Source organism: Nansenia antarctica, assembly GCF_963989245.1.
Source record: "Nansenia antarctica genome assembly, chromosome: 17".
In the NCBI taxonomy this organism is placed as follows: domain Eukaryota; kingdom Metazoa; phylum Chordata; class Actinopteri; order Argentiniformes; family Microstomatidae; genus Nansenia; species Nansenia antarctica.
In genome coordinates this window covers 12,140,160-12,162,747 of record NC_137687.1, presented here as the reverse complement: position 1 = coordinate 12,162,747, position 22,588 = coordinate 12,140,160, and the positions used below count along the sequence as shown (strand labels likewise).

General features: G+C 42.4%; 1 protein-coding gene across 1 annotated transcript in view; it reads right to left on the bottom strand.

The window, feature by feature from the left end:
• LOC308172279 (adhesion G protein-coupled receptor L3) overlaps window positions 1–22,588 on the bottom strand; it is a gene marked incomplete at its 3' end in the record, with an annotated part of 155,338 nt that overhangs the window by 74,136 nt on the left and 58,614 nt on the right. Inside the window, exons 5-7 of the mRNA XM_080547182.1 lie at window positions 16,430–16,771; window positions 11,584–11,687; window positions 1,535–1,720 (exon numbers count right to left, since the gene is read on the bottom strand). Coding sequence (XP_080403308.1) covers window positions 1,535–1,720; window positions 11,584–11,687; window positions 16,430–16,771 — 632 coding nt within the window. The remainder of the gene's footprint in view (window positions 1–1,534; window positions 1,721–11,583; window positions 11,688–16,429; window positions 16,772–22,588) is intronic.

The window sequence follows — 22,588 nt, the reverse complement described above, 5'->3', positions numbered from 1 at the left end:
ATCTTCTTATAAAGGAGCTCTTGCTCCACATCACAGCCCACTCTCTCCGAAGTGGGGACCTTTTAGCGCCTTTAGCGGTGCCCCTTTGATCATGAAAGAGGCACGAATCTTGGCATTTGCCAACTCAGAGAGCATTGTGCTTCCTTATCAAAGGAATCTTTAATTCCTTTAGCTTTTAGCAGATTGTGTCGAGATGATTGAACTCAGAGGTAAACACGAGCAAGTAAGAGAAAGCGAGATAGAGAGAGAGCTAGCACTATGGTCTGCTATGCTAGCAGGGAGTATATAATGGAGGTTAGACTGAGGGTGAAGTTTTTCACAGTAGGTTTTGTACATGTACAGTAGTTGTGTTACATGTATTTATATGACACATAATGATCTAAGATAAAAATCCTTCTCTTGTATGAGTCACTCATGAAAGCCTTGTATTTTCCAGTTTGTTTAGCAGGTATTATTTAGCAGATATATTTTCCAGATATTATTAAGGCTAATGTATAGTTACTGTATTTGTGTCCATGCTATCTTAAATTGAGCAAATGTGTCTCATTTCTATGTTTACCCTCTGCAGTTTGAAAGTATTTCAAGAACCTTCTCACGTATAGCAACGGCTTTATTTAATTGTATGTTCATGTTCTTGTATCCCTTTCAATAACAAGTGTGCATCAGGGTTTTTTCTAAGCCCCATTGGCTATTATTAGCGCCTAGCTGTCCGATGGAGAGATTTGGCATTAAAATCTCAATGGGGACATCTGTCTGCGGCAATGAAATAAAGTTAGAAAAAAACAAAAACACTATAGGAGAACAGGTGTTCATGTTCCACTAAAATTGAAGCAGCTCAAACTAATTAATGGCTGACATTTTGCATTTCACTGATGTTTGCCTTTTCCATTGGTTGCGTGGCAGACATAATGTATTATTTTAGCTTTAACCTTGCCTGAGCGCCCCTAGGTGTGCTCGACTGAATTTCAGAATAATTGCATTAGATTGGAGCTCTAGGATACTAACACTGCTTGATACATTTGCTTGATGCCATTATTGGGCAATCTTTAGACTGCACCAGCTTTGAAATAGTCCTATCCCATATAATTGCTGAAAACTGATTTCGGATTTTATGAAACCAACTGTACGAGGTGAGCTTTTGCTAACAAAATATCACCCGCATTCTGACAATCGTTTTCTTATTGAGCAGCAGGAGATCATTCCAGATGACAGTGGGTGAGCCTTGGCACAGACCATTAAAACAATACCGACTGTTCAGGTTTGACTGGACTCAAGTCATCAAACCCCCCACCCATGAAAACAATTCACTTAAAAACAAAAAACTCCTTTCTTGATCTGCTGTTCTTTTATGACCACTGATCTGAACTGATCTGGATGGGTGAGGCAATAGGTTGGCAACCCCCGCGGATTATGTGTCTCTCGTCTGTCAAGTTCTGTCAGATCACTAGTCGAGAGAAGGAGTGAGACGGGGGGAGAGAAGAAGCCGGTTATGAGATTATCCGTCGCTTCTGCCGGTTTTGTCAGTGAAACCTACCTTATTAAGACTGCGGGCCGCGCTATCTTTGCCTCCAGGGGTGAGGTTTCTCAGCTGCACATCCAGGAGATCCACCAGCTGACCCATGGCCTTGACTGTGTAGGTGATGTCCCCCGCCTGAAGATGACTCTTAGTCTGCTCCGCGAGTTCCCTGGCAATGACAGCAGCGGTTTCCCCGGCTTTGAGCTGTGGAGAAAAGCAACAGACGCATTATTATATTTGAGAGCTTTATTATCACACTCACACACACGCACACACACACGCACTGAAATCAGCCTCTGACCTTTATGTTCAGTGGCAACGGTAAAAAAAACAATCAAATCTACCAGAGCAATATGATTGGTTCAAATTGCAGAAATGTCGGATTAAATGCATCATCACCACTGAGCAATTTGAGTGAATGAACATAAACTCTGTCTCATGAACCTGCTGGGCAAGAACCGACCCCATTCCAGCCCCTAGATCGGCGATGAAGGCTTATAAACCCAATTAGGCCATCATCAGGAAAAAATAAATAAAAACAAACTCTACCGTCTGTCTGCCTTGGTTGTCGAGCAAAGTTTCTGTGCCATGAACTCATTATTTCCAACAAACGCATTTCAGAAAGACAAATTGCATTATACAAATGTGGTACGCTTCAGAATAGATGTTTTTTTGGCGTATACAAACCTCCTGATTATACCAGTATCGCCTGCAATTTAATAGGTGAGGTAGTTTTCAATTGAATGCACACAGAGGCCAATACTGTATCAGGAAGCAATTATGAAGTCAGCTATCGAGAGACTCCCCTGATAGTCTATCACCAGCATTAAACTAATGGCTGCTAGCTTTGGGGGGGGGGGGGAAGAAATGTCATACACAGAGGATGAAGCCTTTTTGAAATTCATTCTGTCGGACGTGTGTAAGCTTATGAGATTGCCATGTCTTGTGCAGTGGTGGCGAAAAAACCATCAATGATTATTCCAGTCTATTTCACTTTAGCTGTCTTGAGGCATGAAATATGTTTTGTTTCCAATCAGTTTATTTGTTTCTTATTCTCTTCTACCCCCCCGCCTCCTCCCCCAACACACAACACACACACACACACACACACACACACACACACACACGACACACACAGTCGAGGGGGAATCTTGCTGTATCACAATGGTGTATCTCGCCATGTACGCCACTTAGTTACACCTATTTCTATTCTTTAATCTCATTGAGCTACAGACAATTATTTTTATTTGCTAAGCCCATAGGAAAAGGAAAATCCAAGAAGAGATATTTTCTTTATCACCTTTACTTCTCCAAGATGCAAATCAACGTTATTCACCACCTATATGACATTCAGAGCATTTTCACAGAGGCTACTTCTGAATGGCTCCAGAGAAACAACCATGTATATTCTCTGTGCTGTACACTCCTGTCCTTGGGAATCAAACAATAACAGTATCTCAAATTGAATGTCAATTTAACCTCCAAGGTCTCAGATGAATTGAGTCATTGAATGTACAACTTCAAACGTGCTTCAGTTCTGCCATACTGTACATGTCTCAATACCCCTTGTGTAATGAGCCTGAAAGTTGAGTGTTGGGTGAGAGCAAAAGGAGAATCAAAATTATAGCTGGGAGCAATCAGGGAATCTGAAAATGTTGCTCCATTGATTGAAGAGGTGGTTCACTGGGTGGGAGCAAGAGAAGAATAAACAGTTGGGGAGCTTAATCAGTGAGTCTGTACTGGGCACTCACAGGCAGTGTATTTGAAGAGGACAATTACTCTCAAACAGCCTGGGAAAAAAGGTAAGAAACTATATTGAACTTTATAGAATATAGAGCAATAATTGTGTTCAACTGTGCAAAACAATTGGAACTCTGAACCAATGCTGTTTACTTGCTTGATTGTTGTTAGACAGCTAGCTAGCAGGACTCTTGCTAATAGTGACATACTGGTAAGTCAAAAGCAGCGTAGCGAACAGAGAGCCTTGAAATATTAACTTTGCCTACTACTTCATCATCTCAATCATGTCATCTTAATCGTGATTAAAGTTCTCTACACGAATGATGAATGCTCACAAACGTCGTCTAACTTATGTTACTTCAGTGACATGTGTAGAAGTGTAACATGTAATAACACTCGCCAAATAAAATGTACAACATATGGATTGCAATTGAAAGAGGGACACAGGGGAAACACAGAAAGGAGCTGCCTGCCTCTGAATGAAGATGAAGGATGTACAACTACCCTTCCCAGCTGGCCCTGGAACCTTCCTACTGGATTCATTATTGTGGTAAGTGCCAGAATCAGAGGTAAAAATAGATGAATAAATACAGTCAATTGGAAAGAACACTGTACATACGTGGACCTAGTCGAGGAGCTGTAGCCAACACAGGCTTACATCTACAAGGGATGTTCTTCGCATCACCTAAGTATGTTTGTATGTAGGAGCTAAATGCATATTATTGAGCAATGATGGTGATGATTGAATGAAATATGAATGATTGCATGAACTATTAGAATATGTTGTATGATGGTTCCCCCCCTAGTGCCCATTGGTCTGAACTGTGTCAGGGAAATTGTTGAAATAGCAGGAAGTGAGGCTAGCAGGGAGGAAGTCTTGGCAGGTCTGAGATCCACACAAGGAGAGAGTCTGACAAACTCTAGGGAACAACGGAAACTCAAAGAAAGACACTGTAGAAAGTGAGACTACATTGGAATGATATTTTGTTATTTTTGTATTTTCTAAAGATGCCACTGGAACTGTGAATTTGATGTTTATATTTAAAGGAGAATAAATCCACATTTTTGTTGCAATTCCACCTGAACTGGATTACGATTTTGTTGGTTTGAATATTTGGATGCGGGTCAAAACCCCTGCCTGGACGGTGGTTACTTAATTGTTTGAAGCCACTATAATGTTGCTAAACCTATATAACCGTATTCTGAGAGATGCGTGTCTCACGCGTCTCACTCTGGCTGTCGCGCCACGTAGAGAGTCGAAGTCTCGCCTATTTCCGTGCCTGAAAATGATCATACCAGCAACGTACACTACAGTTTCAATGTCTACATCTGTAATTATGTCTATTTAAAAAAATATAATTAAACAAGTTAAAAGAACATCAGGTGAAGGGTAGTCTTTTTCAGGTGTTATCTTTCTTTTGTCTCTCTCTCTAAAATGCTCTGAATGATTTGCCTAATGTAACACTACTCTCGTTCTCTCTTTTGTTCTTTCATGCTCTCTCTCTCTCTCTCTCTCTCTCTCTCTCTCTCTCTCTCTCTCTCTCTCTCTCTCTCTCTCTCTCTCTCACACACACACACACACACACACACACACACACACACACACACACACACACACACAGACACACACACGCAACCCTGGTTTCTCAGGATTCGGAGTAACAGATAAAGTGCTATCGCTCTCCTTCTGTCTAATATTAATTTAATCTGTCGTTATTAATATAAACGTGTGTGCCTTGAGGATCAGCTTTGAATTACAGGTGAATGATGTGACCTGTTAGGTGCTAACCCTTTCTACATTTACCGTACATTTTAGACATTTAGCAGACGCTTTTATCCAAAGCGACTTACAACACGTACATGTGTCTAAAGTAAGTGAATCATCTATACATCTGTCATCATAAGATATACATGTATGCTAGGACAAGGGGCCTTACTTTGGGGCTTTACTGATGAGGTACAGATGGGTGGCTGAGTAGAAGACATCACAATACAGTCTTTGGAAGGTATCAAATACTCAGAATAACTACATTGAATCCACGTCCGACTGTATATTTTCGAATGGAAACAGCCTCACTCTCAGTTCACATCAAGGTTTTGGTCTATTTTGCACTAACTAGTGTAACACTGCAAACTATTGTAACACTGCACACTAGTCTAACACTGCAAACTAGTCTAACACTGCACACTAGTCTAACACTGCACACTAGTCTAACACTGCAAACTAGTCTAGCGAAGTTTCCCACAGAAGTGGGGAAAAAAACGTCAGATCAGATATATAAACGGGTTATTTTGATAAACTGGACACATTTTGTGAATATATATGGTTACTTTCTCGCCTGAAAACATATAAAACTTAATAAAATGACATATTAACACTTGTAGAGCCAAATTACAGATTTTAGCCAATGGCGGCCAAAATTGAGGATTTAAAATCTGAGGCGAGAGCTCCGGGCAAGAAACTACTTCCGGTTTACTTCCGGATCCAACGCAACGCAAAAAGCTGAATTTCTTTGACTGATTGCCGCACCCTGACGGTCAAGAAACGCAATGCAGAGCAAGGCTACTGATCAACGCAACGGCCCCATTGAGATGAATGACTTCCGGTGCAACGCAATGGCCCTGTGTGCACCCGGCGTAACACTGCACACTAGTCTAACACTGCACACTAGTCTAACACTGCACACTAGTCTAACACTGCACACTAGTCTAACACTGCACACTAGTCTAACACTGCAAACTAGTCTAACACTGCACACTAGTCTAACACTGCACACTAGTCTAACACTGCAAACTAGTCTAACACTGCACACTAGTCTAACACTGCACACTAGTCTAACACTGCACACTAGTCTAACATTCCACACTAGTCTAACACTGCACACTAGTATAACACTGCACACTAGTCTAACATTGCAAACTAGTGTAACACTGCAAACTAGTGTAGCACTCCACACTAGTCTAACACTGCAAACTGGTATAACACTGCACACTAGTCTAACACCGCACACTAGTCTAACACTGCACACCAGTCTAACACTGCACACCAGTCTAACACTGCACACTAGTATAACACTGCAAACTAGTGTAACACTGCACACTAGTCTAACACTGCACACTAGTCTAACACTGCACACTAGTCTAACACTGCACACTAGTCTAACACTGCACACCAGTCTAACACTGCACACCAGTCTAACACTGCACACTAGTATAACACTGCAAACTAGTATAACACTGCACACTAGTCTAACACTGCACACTAGTATAACACTGCACACTAGTCTAACACTGCACACTAGTCTAACACTGCACACTAGTCTAACACTGCACACTGGTATAACACTGCACACTAGTCTAACACTGCACACTAGTATAACACTCCACACTAGTCTAACACTGCACACTAGTGTAACACTGCACACTAGTTTAACACTGCACATTAGTCTAACACTGCACACTAGTCTAACACGGCACACTAGTCTAACACTGCACATTAGTCTAACACTGCACACTAGTCTAACACTGCACACTAGTCTAACACGGCACACTAGTCTAACACTGCACATTAGTCTAACACTGCACACTAGTCTAACACGGCACACTAGTCTAACACTGCACATTAGTCTAACACTGCACACTAGTCTAACACTGCACACTAGTCTAACACTGCACACTAGTCTAACACTGCACACTAGTATAACACTCCACACTAGTCTAACACTGCACACTAGTGTAACACTGCACACTAGTTTAACACTGCACACTAGTCTAACACTGCACACTAGTGTAACACTGCACACTAGTATAACACTGCAAACTAGTCTAACACTGCACACTAGTCTAACACTGCAAACTAGTCTAACACTGCAAACTAGTCTAACACCGCACACTAGTCTAACACTGCACACTAGTATAACACTGCAAACTAGTCTAACACTGCAAACTAGTCTAACACTGCACACTAGTCTAACACTGCAAACTAGTCTAACACTGCACACTAGTGTAACACTGCACACTAGTATAACACTGCACACTAGTCTAACACTGCACACTAGTCTAACACTCCACACTAGTCTAACACTGCAAACTAGTGTAACACTGCACACTAGTCTAACACTGCACACTAGTGTAACACTGCAAACTAGTGTAACACTGCAAACTAGTGTAACACTACACACTAGTCTAACACTGCACACTAGTCTAACACTGCACACTAGTCTAACACTGCAAACTAGTGTAACGCTGCACACTAGTCTAACACTGCACACTAGTCTAACACTGCAAACTGATATAACACTGCACACTAGTCTAACACTGCACACTAGTCTAACACTGCAAACTGATATAACACTGCAAACTAGTCTAACACTGCACACTAGTCTAACACTGCACACTAGTCTAACACTGCACACTAGTATAACACTGCACACTAGTATAACACTGCACACTAGTCTAACACTGCACACTAGTCTAACACTGCAAACTAGTCTAACACTGCACACTAGTCTAACACTGCACACTAGTCTAACACTGCAAACTAGTCTAACACTGCACACTAGTCTAACACTGCACACTAGTCTAACACTGCACACTAGTCTAACACTCCACACTAGTCTAACACTGCACACTAGTCTAACACTGCACACTAGTCTAACACTGCACACTAGTCTAACACTGCACACTAGTCTAACATTCCACACTAGTCTAACACTGCACACTAGTCTAACACTGCACACTAGTATAACACAGCAAACTAGTCTAACACTGCAAACTAGTCTAACACTGCATACTAGTCTAACACTTCACACTAGTGTAACACTGCACACTAGTCTAACATTGCAAACTAGTATAACACTGCACACTAGTCTAACACTGCACACTAGTCTAACACTGCAAACTAGTCTAACACTGCACACTAGTCTAACACTGCAAACTAGTCTAACACTGCACACTAGTCTAACACTGCACACTAGTCTAACATTCCACACTAGTCTAACACTGCACACTAGTGTAACACTGCACACTAGTCTAACATTGCAAACTAGTATAACACTGCACACTAGTATAACACTGCACACTAGTCTAACACTGCACACTAGTCTAACACTGCAAACTAGTATAACACTGCAAACTAGTCTAACACTACACACTAGTCTAACATTGCAAACTGGTATAACACTGCACACTAGTATAACACTGCACACTAGTCTAACACTGCACACTAGTCTAACACTGCAAACTAGTATAACACTGCACACTAGTCTAACACTGCACACTAGTCTAACACTGCAAACTAGTCTAACACTGCACACTAGTCTAACACTGCACACTAGTCTAACATTGCAAACTAGTATAACACTGCACACTAGTCTAACACTGCACACTAGTCTAACACTGCACACTAGTCTAACACTGCAAACTAGTCTAACACTGCAAACTAGTCTAACACTGCACACTAGTCTAACACTGCACACTAGTCTAACACTGCACACTAGTCTAACACGGCACACTAGTCTAACACTGCAATCTAGTATAACACTGCACACTAGTCTAACACTGCACACTAGTCTAACACTGCAAACTAGTCTAACACTGCACACTAGTCTAACACTGCAAACTAGTCTAACACTGCACACTAGTCTAACACTGCACACTAGTCTAACACTGCACACTAGTCTAACACTGCAAACTAGTCTAACATTGCACACTAGTCTAACACTGCACACTAGTCTAACACTGCACACTAGTCTAACACTGCACACTAGTCTAACACTGCACACTAGTCTAACACTGCACACTAGTCTAACACTGCACACTAGTCTAACACTGCACACTAGTCTAACACTGCACACTAGTCTAACACTGCACACTAGTCTAACACTGCACACTAGTCTAACACTGCACACTCGTCTAACACTGCACACTAGTCTAACACTGCAAACTAGTCTAACACTGCACACTAGTCTAACACTGCAAACTAGTCTAACACTGCACACTAGTATAACACTGCAAACTAGTCTAACATTGCAAACTAGTCTAAAACTGCACACTAGTGTAACACTGCACACTAGTATAACACTGCAAACTAGTCTAACATTGCAAACTAGTCTAAAACTGCACACTAGTCTAACACTCCACACTAGTCTAACACTGCACACTAGTCTAACACTGCACACTAGTCTAAAACTGCACACTAGTCTAACACTCCACACTAGTCTAACACTACACACTAGTATAACACTGCACACTAGTCTAACACTGCACACTAGTCTAACACTCCACACTAGTCTAACACTGCACACTAGTATAACACTTTAAACTAGTCTAACACTGCAAACTGATATAACACTGCACACTAGTGTAACATTACAAACTAGTCTAACACTGCACACTAGTGTAACATTACAAACTAGTCTAACACTGCAAACTAGTATAACACTGCACACTAGTCTAACACTGCACACTAGTCTAACACTCCACACTAGTCTAACACTGCACACTAGTCTAACACTGCACACTAGTCTAACACTGCACACTAGTGTAACACAGCTTGAGACATAGATGCAACACAACAGTCCGGCCAAGCCGTGTGTTCAACGCTCTGTGATCTGTGTGTCATACAGTGGTTGCGTTTGAGAGTGTTACTCTCAACTGGGTGTAGCAGGATGAGATGAGCACCCGCCCAGCGACCTCCTACGCATGATTAATGGATGCATTAGAGGATACTGCAGTGTCCACTGAGAAAAGGCCTCTCTTGATTTAGTAGGCCATCACTTGTAATCATTGCCACTGTGTTTATTAGCAGAACCAATTACACTGGCTTAATTGGGCTTTCTCTGAGAAGCTGATCCTGTATGGAGAAGTGGTGTGTCTGTCTGTCTCTCTCTCTCCCTCTCCCTCTCTCTCTCTCTCTCTCTCTCTCTCTCTCTCTCTCTCTCTCTCTCTCTGTCTCCCTCTCTCTCTCTCTCTCTGCCTCTCTCTCCATTTCTCCCTCTCTCTCTCTCTCTCTCTCTCTCTCTCTCTCTCTCTCTCTCCTTCTAAGTCTATCTTAATGAGAAGAACTAGGGATAGTCGAGTGAAAATAAAGTGCCAGACGGAATTGTGGGCCGCCCTGACAGGTTGATCTTTATTTAAAGTCCCCTCCTCCACGGCGACAAAGATGTCTGACAGGCACATCGCTCATGTGCAATTTTTGCTTAATAAAGATTAATAACACTTTTGTTAAAGATGAATCCATAGTACGTTCGTCACTCCGACTAACTGCGTTAATAAAGAACGTGACAAGTAGAGTGGATCGAGTTTTTGTGACGCTTTGTTTGTTCAGTCTGCACGGTAAGTGCAGTATAGTAGTGAACACAGACATTCTGTACTAACGATTCGGAGGTGCGTGTAGAGCAACATTCTGGGTAAAGCACAGAAGAGTGAAATTGTCCCCGTATCAATTTCAGCCGAATGGCACTTAGCTGTAGTTAATATCCAAAAACATCCGCCCAAGGTAGATTTTTATTGCCACGCTCCCTCAAAAGAAGAACGTTGCAAAATTGTATCCGATACTTTTCTTTCTGATACTCTCTTTCTCTTTTCTTTTTTTTTTCTTCATTATTTCAAACACCCGTTTTCCATCCACATCCACACAAAGTGCCGTTTGGTTAATGGGCTGAGGTTTGCTCTGTGGAGTGGATCATAAGTGTTATTGCCTGCACGCCTCGGGTCCTATGAGTTTCCCAGAGAGCCTTTCAACATTCCATGGCCGCAATTCATAAACAGTGAGCGAGCTGTTCCGACTACTGTTGCCCCGATAACCCGTCTCACTGTCTCTCTCTCTGCCATTCTATTATAGATTTAAACACAGAAATGTGTTAAGGGTTGCAGTAATTCCTGTCAAGGGAAAAATGATATGCCCACCCCTCTGGGCCTGAGAAAAGTCGGGAAGTGGCTCTTGAAAGTGGACCATAAGTGTGCATGGGGTATATTGCCAACCATTAAATCTCCAAGCAGGCCAGAACATGTAAACGTCTTTAAAGCAGATGTCCTCAACGCTGCTCCTTCGGGCCACTGTGCGTCTATTGGGTTTTCGACATTACTTAACATTGAGGAGTGGAGACTACTTTGGTTAATCAATGACAATAATTGACAAATTAAGTGCCAGGGAGGAATTAAGAACACCCAGTAATAACTGCAGCATAACATACACTCCGTCTAAAAAGGGCATTACTTGGTTTCTATTGTTACGGAGTGAATAGAGTTTCTTTTTTTGTTGAAGTGTGGGGATTTTAAGGTGACCCAGATTAACATGAGCGACGTGTGCAAAATGGGTTTCTTACCTTCTGGCTGATGTGGGTCACCCACGGGGAGGTGCAGTTGCTGAAGTCAGGCCCTTGGGGGTCCCAGTAGCCTTCTGGGCCCATGCATGTGTACGTGGTCACGCCTGGGTCAAGAAAGAGGGAACTGTGAATAATAATAATAATGATAATAATAATAATAATAATAATAATAATACATTTTATTTATGGGCGCCTTTCATGGCTCTCAAGGACACCTTACAAGACAGTTAAAACCACATATCAAAACAAATGAATATAAAATCAACAAAGCAAAGTGAGATAAAAACACCAAATAAGCCATTGTGAAAAGGTGTGTTTTAAGACTGGATTTGAAAGTGGAGAGAGTGTCAATATTACGTATGTTAGGTGGCAGAGAGTTCCAGAGGCGGGGAGCAGAACGGCTAAAAGCTCTAGATCCCATAGTAGTCAGGCGGGCAGAAGGTATGACAAGTTGGTTGGCAGAGGAGGACGTGTGTCTAGTTCACTACTAGAACAGCCGTGCCTTTTTTACCTACTAAAAGAGCCGCCTCGGGCTAACCCACTTTACATGTTAAGCTGCTATTTACACACCACGACCACTAGTTGGCCGCTTGTAAATTAGCCTGCTTCTGACACATAAAAACTGCAAAATAGCTTTATACTAGCTTATCCTGATTTGATTTAGAAAATGTAAAGATACTGGGTGGTAGAACGCACATATCTAGGTAAAGTCATGAAAGGAGGGTCCTGAAAATCGAGTGCAAAGATATAGGCCTACACATTTTTTTTACCCACAGGGGTCAAAGGACTTAAGTGTTAACATGCACCTGGAGAGGGAATGTACAGGGTTAAGAATCAGACCATGTTCAATTCCCAAGTAACATAACGCTACCAAACAATTTATTCTTCATTCGTCTTTTTTTTTCTCCAAGATATCTTTCATCCTCACTCTATATATAATCTGCTATGCAGAGTATGTTTTAGAGAGCATTTAAGTATCATAACATGTCTATTACTGTTGATGTAAGTACGTACGTAGTACTCTAGTACTACTTTTCCTTCAAATATCCACACCCAAATCAAACTATATAATATAATTCCCCCCAAACTAATTGATAAGGTTTGGATATGACAAAGGAACATAATTGACTTTTTATTTTTATTTTTATCACATCCAGTATATTGGGGTGAGGTAATTTAGTATGGTAGCACTTTAAGCCAACTGAAGTATCCCAGACAGTGCCTGTATCTAATAATTAAGAGTCACACTGCCTCTTTTATGTCTTAAATGTGGGTGACAGTTGAACTCCTGGCAAAAAATACTGTGTTCCAATTAAGTCTGAATTCCTGGAGTTCATTATAAAAAGGTCAATTAATGCTACCTTTGGGAGACTTCTGCAAGTGATGATGATGTAGCTAAATCGACACCAACGTGTCGCGTGTGGGGAGGAGGGGGGTGGGGGCTTTTGGCCCACACAGACACATAAAAAGGTCCAGATTAGGTTTGCTGCACACATATTCATGGCTATACTCAATCTGTGTATAAACCGCAATTGTTCCCTTTTTATAAACTCACCGATGACATTATCAAAGTGAAAATGCTGACGATAGATGTCTACGGGATAGAGAGAGGATGAGAGAGGAGGGCAGGGGAAAATACTGCTAACATGAGCTAATATCAACATTGACTGACACATCATTTCCTTCCCTGTCGTCTTCGGACTGCCTAACGTTTGACGGGTTTATCAGATAGGGCTTGACCTGGGTGAGATGAGTAGGGGGGGAGAGAGAGAGAGAGAGAGAGAGAGAGAGAGAGAGAGAGAGAGAGAGAGAGAGAGAGAGAGAGAGAGAGAGAGAGAGAGAGAGAGAGAAAGAGAGAGAGAGAGGGACTAAGAGAGAGAGAGCGATGCAGGGTTCGAGTGTCGCCCGTTAATGAAGAGTAAGAGGAGAAAAGAGACAGGCCTCAGCCCCCTCGTCAAGTTCACAATTGTGTGCTACGTTATGTCACATCACAAAGCCCACAGGCTGGGCTACTGTTACTAGTGGCAGCAGGTCCTTTGGTGTGACGGCCCTCTGGCCTTGTCTGTTAACCTTTGTCTGTTGTCTGTAAGGCGCTCCAGTCCTCCAGTTCTCTCTCTCCACCAGCACCGTTATTCATTTGTTATGTTACACCATACAACACCCTCATCCACTCACTTACACTACTGACTACTGACTTGTTTACACCCCATCGGATTATTGTTCAGTTCGGCTTTTTTCGGCCTTTACTTTCAAATTCTTGATTATGTTTGGTTATCCATGGTGTGTGTGTCCCTTTTTGTTGTGGCCCCAGATCCAGGTCGCCTAGGCTAGCGAAGCATTAGCGTCACAGGCCGGGTGGCACTCAGCACATGCTGGTATTAATAAGGCAGTCTAAGATGAACTCTGGGAGGTGGGTCGTAACATGGGTGACACTCTTGACGCCTTCATCGTACATGGAGGCGCTTGGTCTCGATATGTTATTATGCATCCTTTTGCCTGGTGCAAATTGATACGAATATGGCAACGGGGAAGGATATGAATAAAGTGGTGCCTTACAATCACAAAGTATATTGGCCCTTGTACGAGCACAAGTGCATTTAGTGTTAATTCCGTTTTGCTAATTGGTGTGGCTTGCTTCCATATGCACAAAACCGTTACTATCTTTATCCAAGCATAAGGCTGTAAGGGGGAAATACACAACAGCTGGTTGTTCAGGCACGCCGAGCATCACACTTCAACGTGATAACTAACGAGAATATTGACAGGCATATAGAGATGAGGAAGGATACTTTTGGATGTGTTTCACAGCTTTATTGGAAATGGCGGGGCGGGGGAGTTTTTCGGGATTTTAATGTTAAACTACACGACGACTCAATTCAGAAACTCATCCCCAGAGAGAAAGCAGATTCAAGGGCAAAAGCTCTTCCTTTTTCTGATGAACTCTATTTAGTAGTGCTAACTCAGGAGTCAGGGAGAGATTAGGCTTGCCTCTGAGGGCAAGACGCTGCCATGGCTTGTCAATTGGCATCATTATTCATAGTGTCGGTAATACATTCTGACATTCAACACACTGCTCGTACTAAACACTGTTGAAAGGCGTTGTTTATGCCACTACTACTAACACGATAATTCTCACAAAGTCAGACTCTACATTCAGAGTCTGACGGGGGGGACCCACTGTTCTCTCTCAGGATTGGAATGCAGTGGGGCGCTTAGGTGGCGTAGCGGGTTAAGCGCTGACCATGTACCGCAGAGATCCCGGTTCGATTCCAGCCGCGGACATATCCTGCATGTCATCCCTTCTCTCTCTCTCACCCATCCTTCCTGTCATAATCTCTACTGTGTCTGTCATTAAAAAGGACAAATATGAGTGGGACTGCCCCACTCAGAAAAAATAACTTAAAAAGGATTGGAATGCAGTATCCATCCAGTGACGTTACCCAGATGAACAGATCCTGTTGACCAATAGAGAGGAGGTGGTCGAGGTATTGCTTCAAAATAGACACAGGGTTTTTCAAGCAGCATTATTATGTGAATTATCCTAAGTCCCAAAAAACTTCCTGTCAGGTATATCTCCATGTTTTCATGTTGTGTAATGCTTGTATGTCTAGTGTAATCTAAATTATACAACAGATAGATCCGGCCCATTGTCTCTATTGGTCAGTTTGCGTTCCAGCCGTGCCGATATCCATGATATACGCACAGCTAAATGGATATTGTTTGTATATATTACCGTTATCGAAGTTACATTCTTACCGTTGCTTAGCAACCGATAAACAACTGTTCAGCGGATGAATACACTTACAATAAAACATAGTTCCATTAAAATACAGTACATTAATTAAAAGTTTGTCTTGTCTTTCTTCTGTGAAATATTGATAGATAAATGTGGTAACCGTTGTATAAGAGCGTTATGGAACGAGAAGCCGTGGTATATCGTGGATATCGGCACAGCTAGCGGGGTGGTTAGGCACGACGCAAAGCGGAGGGCACCGGCAGAAAGGGTAGGGCTCATCACAAGAGCTGCAACGAGTGGTGTGACTTCCGCCGGGCCCTTGTTCCAATCTGCGGCCCCCGGGAATCTCAAGCGACGAGATGAGATTCTGGGATTAGCGATTTACTAGCACTACGACACTATTCTACCATTCACACATATGTGACACAGTCTGATCCCGCATGTCGGCAACCAATCAAAATGTTCAGACTTTTCTTTTGAAACACGGAACTACGGAAAATACAGAAATACAAATCACAAACTCGCTAGTCAAGCTAAAATGCTGCAACCTAATGGATTCGGTGAGTAATCCCCACTGCTACCTAGTTAACTATAACACTACTTTCCATTGTTAGCAGGCTCACAAAACAAGCTGTGTTAGTTGACTAGCGATGAGTCAACAACACGGAAATGTATTCACATTTTTTGAAAGAAAAGTTGGATCATTACATCAGATCCCGACATGAAGGACAAAATGATCAGACTGTGTCACATATTGAATGAACAGACAAAACAGGGTATGACACATCTGATGAATTGGCCAGTGAAAGATGCTATGAATGAATACTGTAAACAACCAATATCGTGAGCTTAGAATTATAAGGTTCCATCTCCGTTTAGGGTAGTTCAGAGATATTGAGCGTCAAAGTTTTTACATTCCATTATGTTTTGTGAGATGGAACCTTTGTATTTTATTAATTACTAACAAAAAAATGTCAACATTAAAAAAATTACACCACAAAAAAAATACTAAATTTAGAAAAAAATGGAGATAGAACCTTATAATTCTAACGTCACAATATGTGTATTGTTTTTAAGCATAATGGAAATGTGACATGGAGAACACATTACCTATAGTTCCAGTTGGGCAAGGCTGTTTGGCCACTAGTCCCTGTCTCGTCTTGGGCCAAGATACGTCAAACATCATCATCGGGTTGCAATACTCGACGCCGATGTTGGGTAGCTTGGATGAAGGTGATGACCTGGTGTTGACCTCTGGAATTCTGCCCTCTGCAGGTGGGAGCGGAGGAGGGGTAGTGGAAGTAGTCCGTGGTCGCTGGGCAAACGGTGTCGTCACCGAGGCCCGGGTGGTAGTGACGGTGGTAGCGGTGGTTGTCGTGGAGACCGTGGTAGGCCGGGTTGTTGTTCTCGTCGTGGTGGTATCCATGAACACCAGCACGGATGAAGACGACTCTGTAGTGAAAGAGAGAGAGAGAGAGAGAGAGAGAGAGAGAGAGAGAGAGAGAGAGAGAGAGAGAGAGGAGGGGAAAAAAAGAGGGGAAAAAAGAGGATATGTAAAGAATTTGAGAAAAAAAAAACTGAAAGAAAAACCTGCCTTTCTTTCGCCCTTAAGTGAGAAATAAAAACAGCATTCAGGAATGGAATAGGAATTGAGAACAGGGGGAATAAAAAAAGAGATTGTGAGCACCCTATTTTCTTCAGTCACAGTTCATTTATGTCTGAGAGGCGAATTTATTTCAGCGGAGGCGAAAAATACTCAGAGGGGTTCAATTTTTCCTATGCTCCGTGTCAGTTTAAGAGGAGATAGTTCAAGCTGGATCAATTGGACCTGGCAGGTGTGGTTGTGGCTGTGCAGGCTCTTGGTGTCTAGCAGACTCACAGTAGCTAGGTTAACACACACCACCATTTCCAGCTGTGGAGTGCATTCTGTGTTCACCCTTTTTTGTGTGTAGCACACACACTCTCAAATGACTCAATAACACGATCGTAGCTGTGCTCTGATTCCGAGTAAAACAAATTAAGGATGTCTATTTCCTGGTTGTTTAGTTTTTGCTTCCCTGTGGATACACATTAGGGGGGGTTCTCTCATATGACGCTGTTTACCTCAGATGTTGGATGAAGGGGCTTGCTTACATGCACCCCATCCCCCCCCCCCATGCAATCACACAAGCAAACACCAACCCAGGCAAATATACACCAAAACATGGGAGGGTAGTAGCATGCGCGCACGGCCGCACGCACACAAATCATTGCAACCCTCTATGTCACATCCTCATCAATCATTTCTACTAACCCCCCTGCACCTCGCTCCTTCCATCTCCCAGCCACGTTTCTAGTCCTGTCCGTCCCCCCCCCTGTCCCCCTTAAGCCCTCCTCTGTAACTCTGATTGGAAAATAAGGGTCCAAAACTAATTTAGCTACGAGCGTTTTATGAATGTGTGGTGGTAGGCTTAGCCACACAGGGACAGGGGGTTCAGGAGAAAGGTCAAGCTTCATAACACACAAGCAAACAAGGGATGAGGGGATGGGCTGTTAGATCAATGAGTCAGATACGACACACACACACACACACACACACACACACACACACACACACACACACACACACACAGTAGAAGAACGGGATATATGGGAGCTGCCATCTGTCTCACTCTTATGGGGGTAGCCATTGACTTCAGTCTTTGTGGCGTTGGGCATGTTGCCATGGGAATGCATTATTTGTCTGCTACAGACAACATTCTACTCCACTTTGAATTGTAATACACGTGCAGATTCTCGAGAATGTACGTACTATGTTATATTGTGCACACAAACTCTCTCACACACCGAAGACACACACTCACACATGCACACACACACGCACACACACACATACACACACACACACACGCACACACGCACACACACACACACACACACACACACACATACACACGTGCATCAGCCCTCATCAACTCTGATGTGTCAAAGAAGTCCTCCATATCCAGCCCCATCAGAAGCACGTGAATGCCAAAATAGGTATTTAACATTTCTTCAAGCCGAAAAGGCATCACCATTGCCATCTGCAAGGACATTAACTCATTGACATTAATCTGTGCTACAATGCAGGATGGCTCCTTCTACAGCCCATTTTCATATGGGCTTATGGGGGAAAATATCATCAAGGACATAATTCATCGACCTATTTATTTATGGATTCATCCATTTTTATTTGATGTGCATCTCCTGGTTCTATTTCCCCTCATGATAGCGTTGCGATTACGAGTCTACATTGTATGTGTGACCATTAGATTTGCATGAGGGGATCATGAAAAATCTGATCATGGAAAGAGGTCAAAGGTCATGGTCAGAGACAAACAATGGTTAACAAGGTGTGAATAGAGGCCAATTAGGATGAGGAAATAATTGACCAGGGCAATATTGCTGAGAGGATAGATATGTTTAATGTACAGGGTACTATTGCTGTGAATGCATTGTTGGAGATACTCTTTTACAGCTAACGCAGTTCCTTTCTCTAATACTATTGTTTATAGGTCTTATTTGTGACACAGTATTTCAGCAATTAACATACTTTTTTTTAATGTTGTACAGGGACAGAGTACATTTAAAAATAATTAAATATTTAAAAAAGCTCTCCAAAAGCCCTTAAAATACATTTGCTACTGCTGCACAATAACACAATAATATTGACTTATTTGTAAAGCAAGTTCAGCAGGGAAATTATGTCTGGAGTGCAAAACAATAATAATAATAATAATAATAATATTTTTTATTTATATAGCGCCTTTCAAAAACCCAAGGACGCTGGCAATGAACTATTTTATATTCTCGTTGCTTTTAAAGAACACTTTCTTTTCTACAGACATACACAGTAAGAAGGAGGAAGAAAGTGTGACTATGTCCTTGAGTAAAGTTGTGTATTTTTATTTTGCATGAGGTGATTATAAAAGGACAAACGGTTCAGCAGACACTCGTGTTTTGGAAGAACACTGGCCTCACAGACAAGACAAGGACATTTTGTTTTGCTTGGCTGGTTCCTCATTTTATCTTGAGGACAGCAACATCGATCTGGGTTCAAGTTCACCAGCTATGTGAATACAACTATGTATGCTAGGGGGAAGTCATCCTTAACCTTAAAGGAGCCATGAATACCTAACACATTTTTGGTCTGGACTTCTGTTAGGCTACAGCTCAGATAAAAGAACAGAAGAAAAAAAACGTCCAAGAAAAAAAGTCTTGAGTCAGTGACCTCTTGCTTACCTGAAGCAACGAGAGAACCTGAGTGATTGACTCACTCAATCCACCGGCCAAAAGAGCATTTGGAGAGTAAAAAGAAATCGGCGGAAATGACTAGCAGATATCCCAGTGAATCTAGAATAGCTGTACTGCTGCCAATCTTGGACACATCTACTATTCCCTTTTTACATTTGTTTTATTTATTTGTTTACTTAATTGGCCACTCTGCACACGTTGTTAAAGTGCTCATCTCTGACCATACACTGAACTCTTACTTACTGTTACTTCCATGGGGAACCATTATTTCCATGATTTGATTCCTAAGATCACCCTCATTTAACACAATTTGGACACACAGTGACACGCAACTCGATCGTCAGAGCGATCTCAATTACTTTAAAGGCAAATGGAACTACCCAACCGACCACACACGTTCTCCCACATAATATGATCCTCACAATTAGATTTTGGAGCATATCACATAGTGACAGCCCATCACACTGACTCACTGTCTTCCAGTAATGGAAAACTCTCTCCTTCCAGAGCAAACATACTGTTGGTTCCTAGATCACTCAATAACAACAGCCATACATACATGTGATTTCCAAGTAAAACAGTCAATATAGTGTGACGTTAGAATTATAAGGTTCTATCTCCATTTTTGTCAAAATTGATTTTTTTACATAATCTGATCCATTAGGTGTTTATTAATGCCTGTGTGGTGTTATTTTTAAAATGTTGACATTTTTGAGTTAGTAATTAATAAAATACGAAGGTTCCATCTCACAAAACATAATGGAATGTAAAAACGTTGACGCTCAATATCTCTGAACTGCCCTAAACGGAGATAGAACCTTATCATTCTAAGCTCACAATAGGCTAAATCTTGACCAAAGCAAAGGACCACATTCTCTTCCTCTTGAACTGTTTACTCTCTCGCGTCATAACAAATCAAATAATCTCCCCACCACTCACTATGCACACGTTTATTCTACGTCTCGTCCCAAATTACCAGTATGCCTTAGTATGCCTGTTCCCATTTCCATTCCTGGCATTTCCACCTCATATACAGCTTCATTTCAAAGCAGTAATTCCTGACTAATTAGCCTTCGTTCTCTTCCCTGGGCCTACTGCTCTCGTAATAAGATAAGCCTTCCACTCAGCTTCAGGAGTCCATTATTTTGAAATGAATCTTTTTTTTTTTTTTATGAATTCTAATTTCCGTGTGAATAACAGTATAGTCAGCTCTAGAACATAGCAGACAGAGATCAAAAGAAACAGAGGCTTGTGGGGGGAAATGTGAGAGCGGTGCCTCTAATGATTGCACCTCCACCAGACTGAGATTAAACTTGTTACCCTGTGTTGTTAACATGTGAACTGTATTTCTGTCTGCAGGACTTCATCCTTGAGGCACTCCTTGAAACTCCAACTCTTATTCAGAGTTTCTCCAGTCAAATATGCACTGTACTGGATATTTGATAATAATAATAATAATACATTAGATATATGTATTATTATATCTATTATATAGTGCTTTTCTAGACAGTCAATGACACTTTACAAACTGAAAAGATCGAGTAGTAATAATAAAAAGAAACAAAAAAGAAATAAAAGAAAGTATAGGGACCTAATTAAGGTAGTGCTGGGGACACCTGAGAAGGGGAGGGGGAGAGGGTTAACTGGTGAAGGCAAGCTTAAAGAGGTGGGTTTTGAGGGCCTGTTTAAATGTTGGGAGGGTGTTGGCCTGTCTGATGTGGTTGGGGAGGGCGTTCCAGAGGGACGGGGCTGCGGCTGAAAAGGCCCCATCACCCCAGGTCCGGAGCTTGGTCCCGGTGGTCTTGAGGGTGGTTCGGTCGTCAGACCTGAGGCAACGGGAGGGGGTGTGGAGGGGGGACGAGGTCCGCGAGGGTAATGATTCAAATAAGGTGGTTCTTTGTTGCATCTGTTTGGTTACCCGATGATTGGTCAGGTTGAAAAAAGTTTGGAGAATTCACATTGGAAAGTGAACTAATCCGAGCCTAATCATGTTTCTAGTTCGTGAAGTAACCCGAGCATATCCATCACAACATAATATGTGACAGCAGCTGGCGAAAACCGGGAACAAGTCAGCAAACCCGACAAACCGTTCAGACTTCTACCCCGTGTGGAAAATGTAAATAAATGTCAACGTCGTTGGAAATCAATGACGCGCGCTCGCTAGTCAAGCCGAAACATTGCAATGCAATGGATTCGGTGAGTAACCCCCCCCGCCCCCACTACTACCTAGTTAGTGTAGAGTAGTGGGGCATTACTCAGACACAGGGATCTTTTGTCACACACATCTCCCAAAATGCTATGCATGTACCCAGAAGAGCATGGAGGTAAACGATGATAAAACTCCTGTCGTTTAATGGGCCTATTGTGGCAGGCCCACAAATCTGTCAGAGGGGGGGACCCTGTGGTAAATTATGCATCGAGGCAACCAGTAATGCGCTGATATCATCTGACGTGACGGAGCCGTAATGGATGGAAGCTATGCATTGTTTGGCAATTAATTCCTCATCCCTGTCTCCCCGAGACTTGAGAGGGCAGCTGGGGAGGTCACACATCACTGGGGGAAGCATATGCCATGATACTTATGCACACAGAGAGACAATAGACACACACACACACACACACACACACACACAGAAATATGCCGACAAGGAAATCCATACTGACACATGCAAATATGCAGTTCCTTATGTTCACTGCAACGCACGCACGCACGCACGCACACACACACACACACACACATACACACATACACACACACACATACACACACACACACACACACACACACACAAACACACACACACACACACGCACGCACGCACGCACGCACGCACACATACACACATACACACATACACACACACACACAGAGTACAGAGTACAGAGTACAACAGGATGCTGTCATGCCTGAAATGAGGGGCGGTCGAAAGCTCACAAGCTCGTGCAGGGCCATAGACGTTCAGTCAGAGTCAGTTGTGCTACTGTTTCATTGCACTG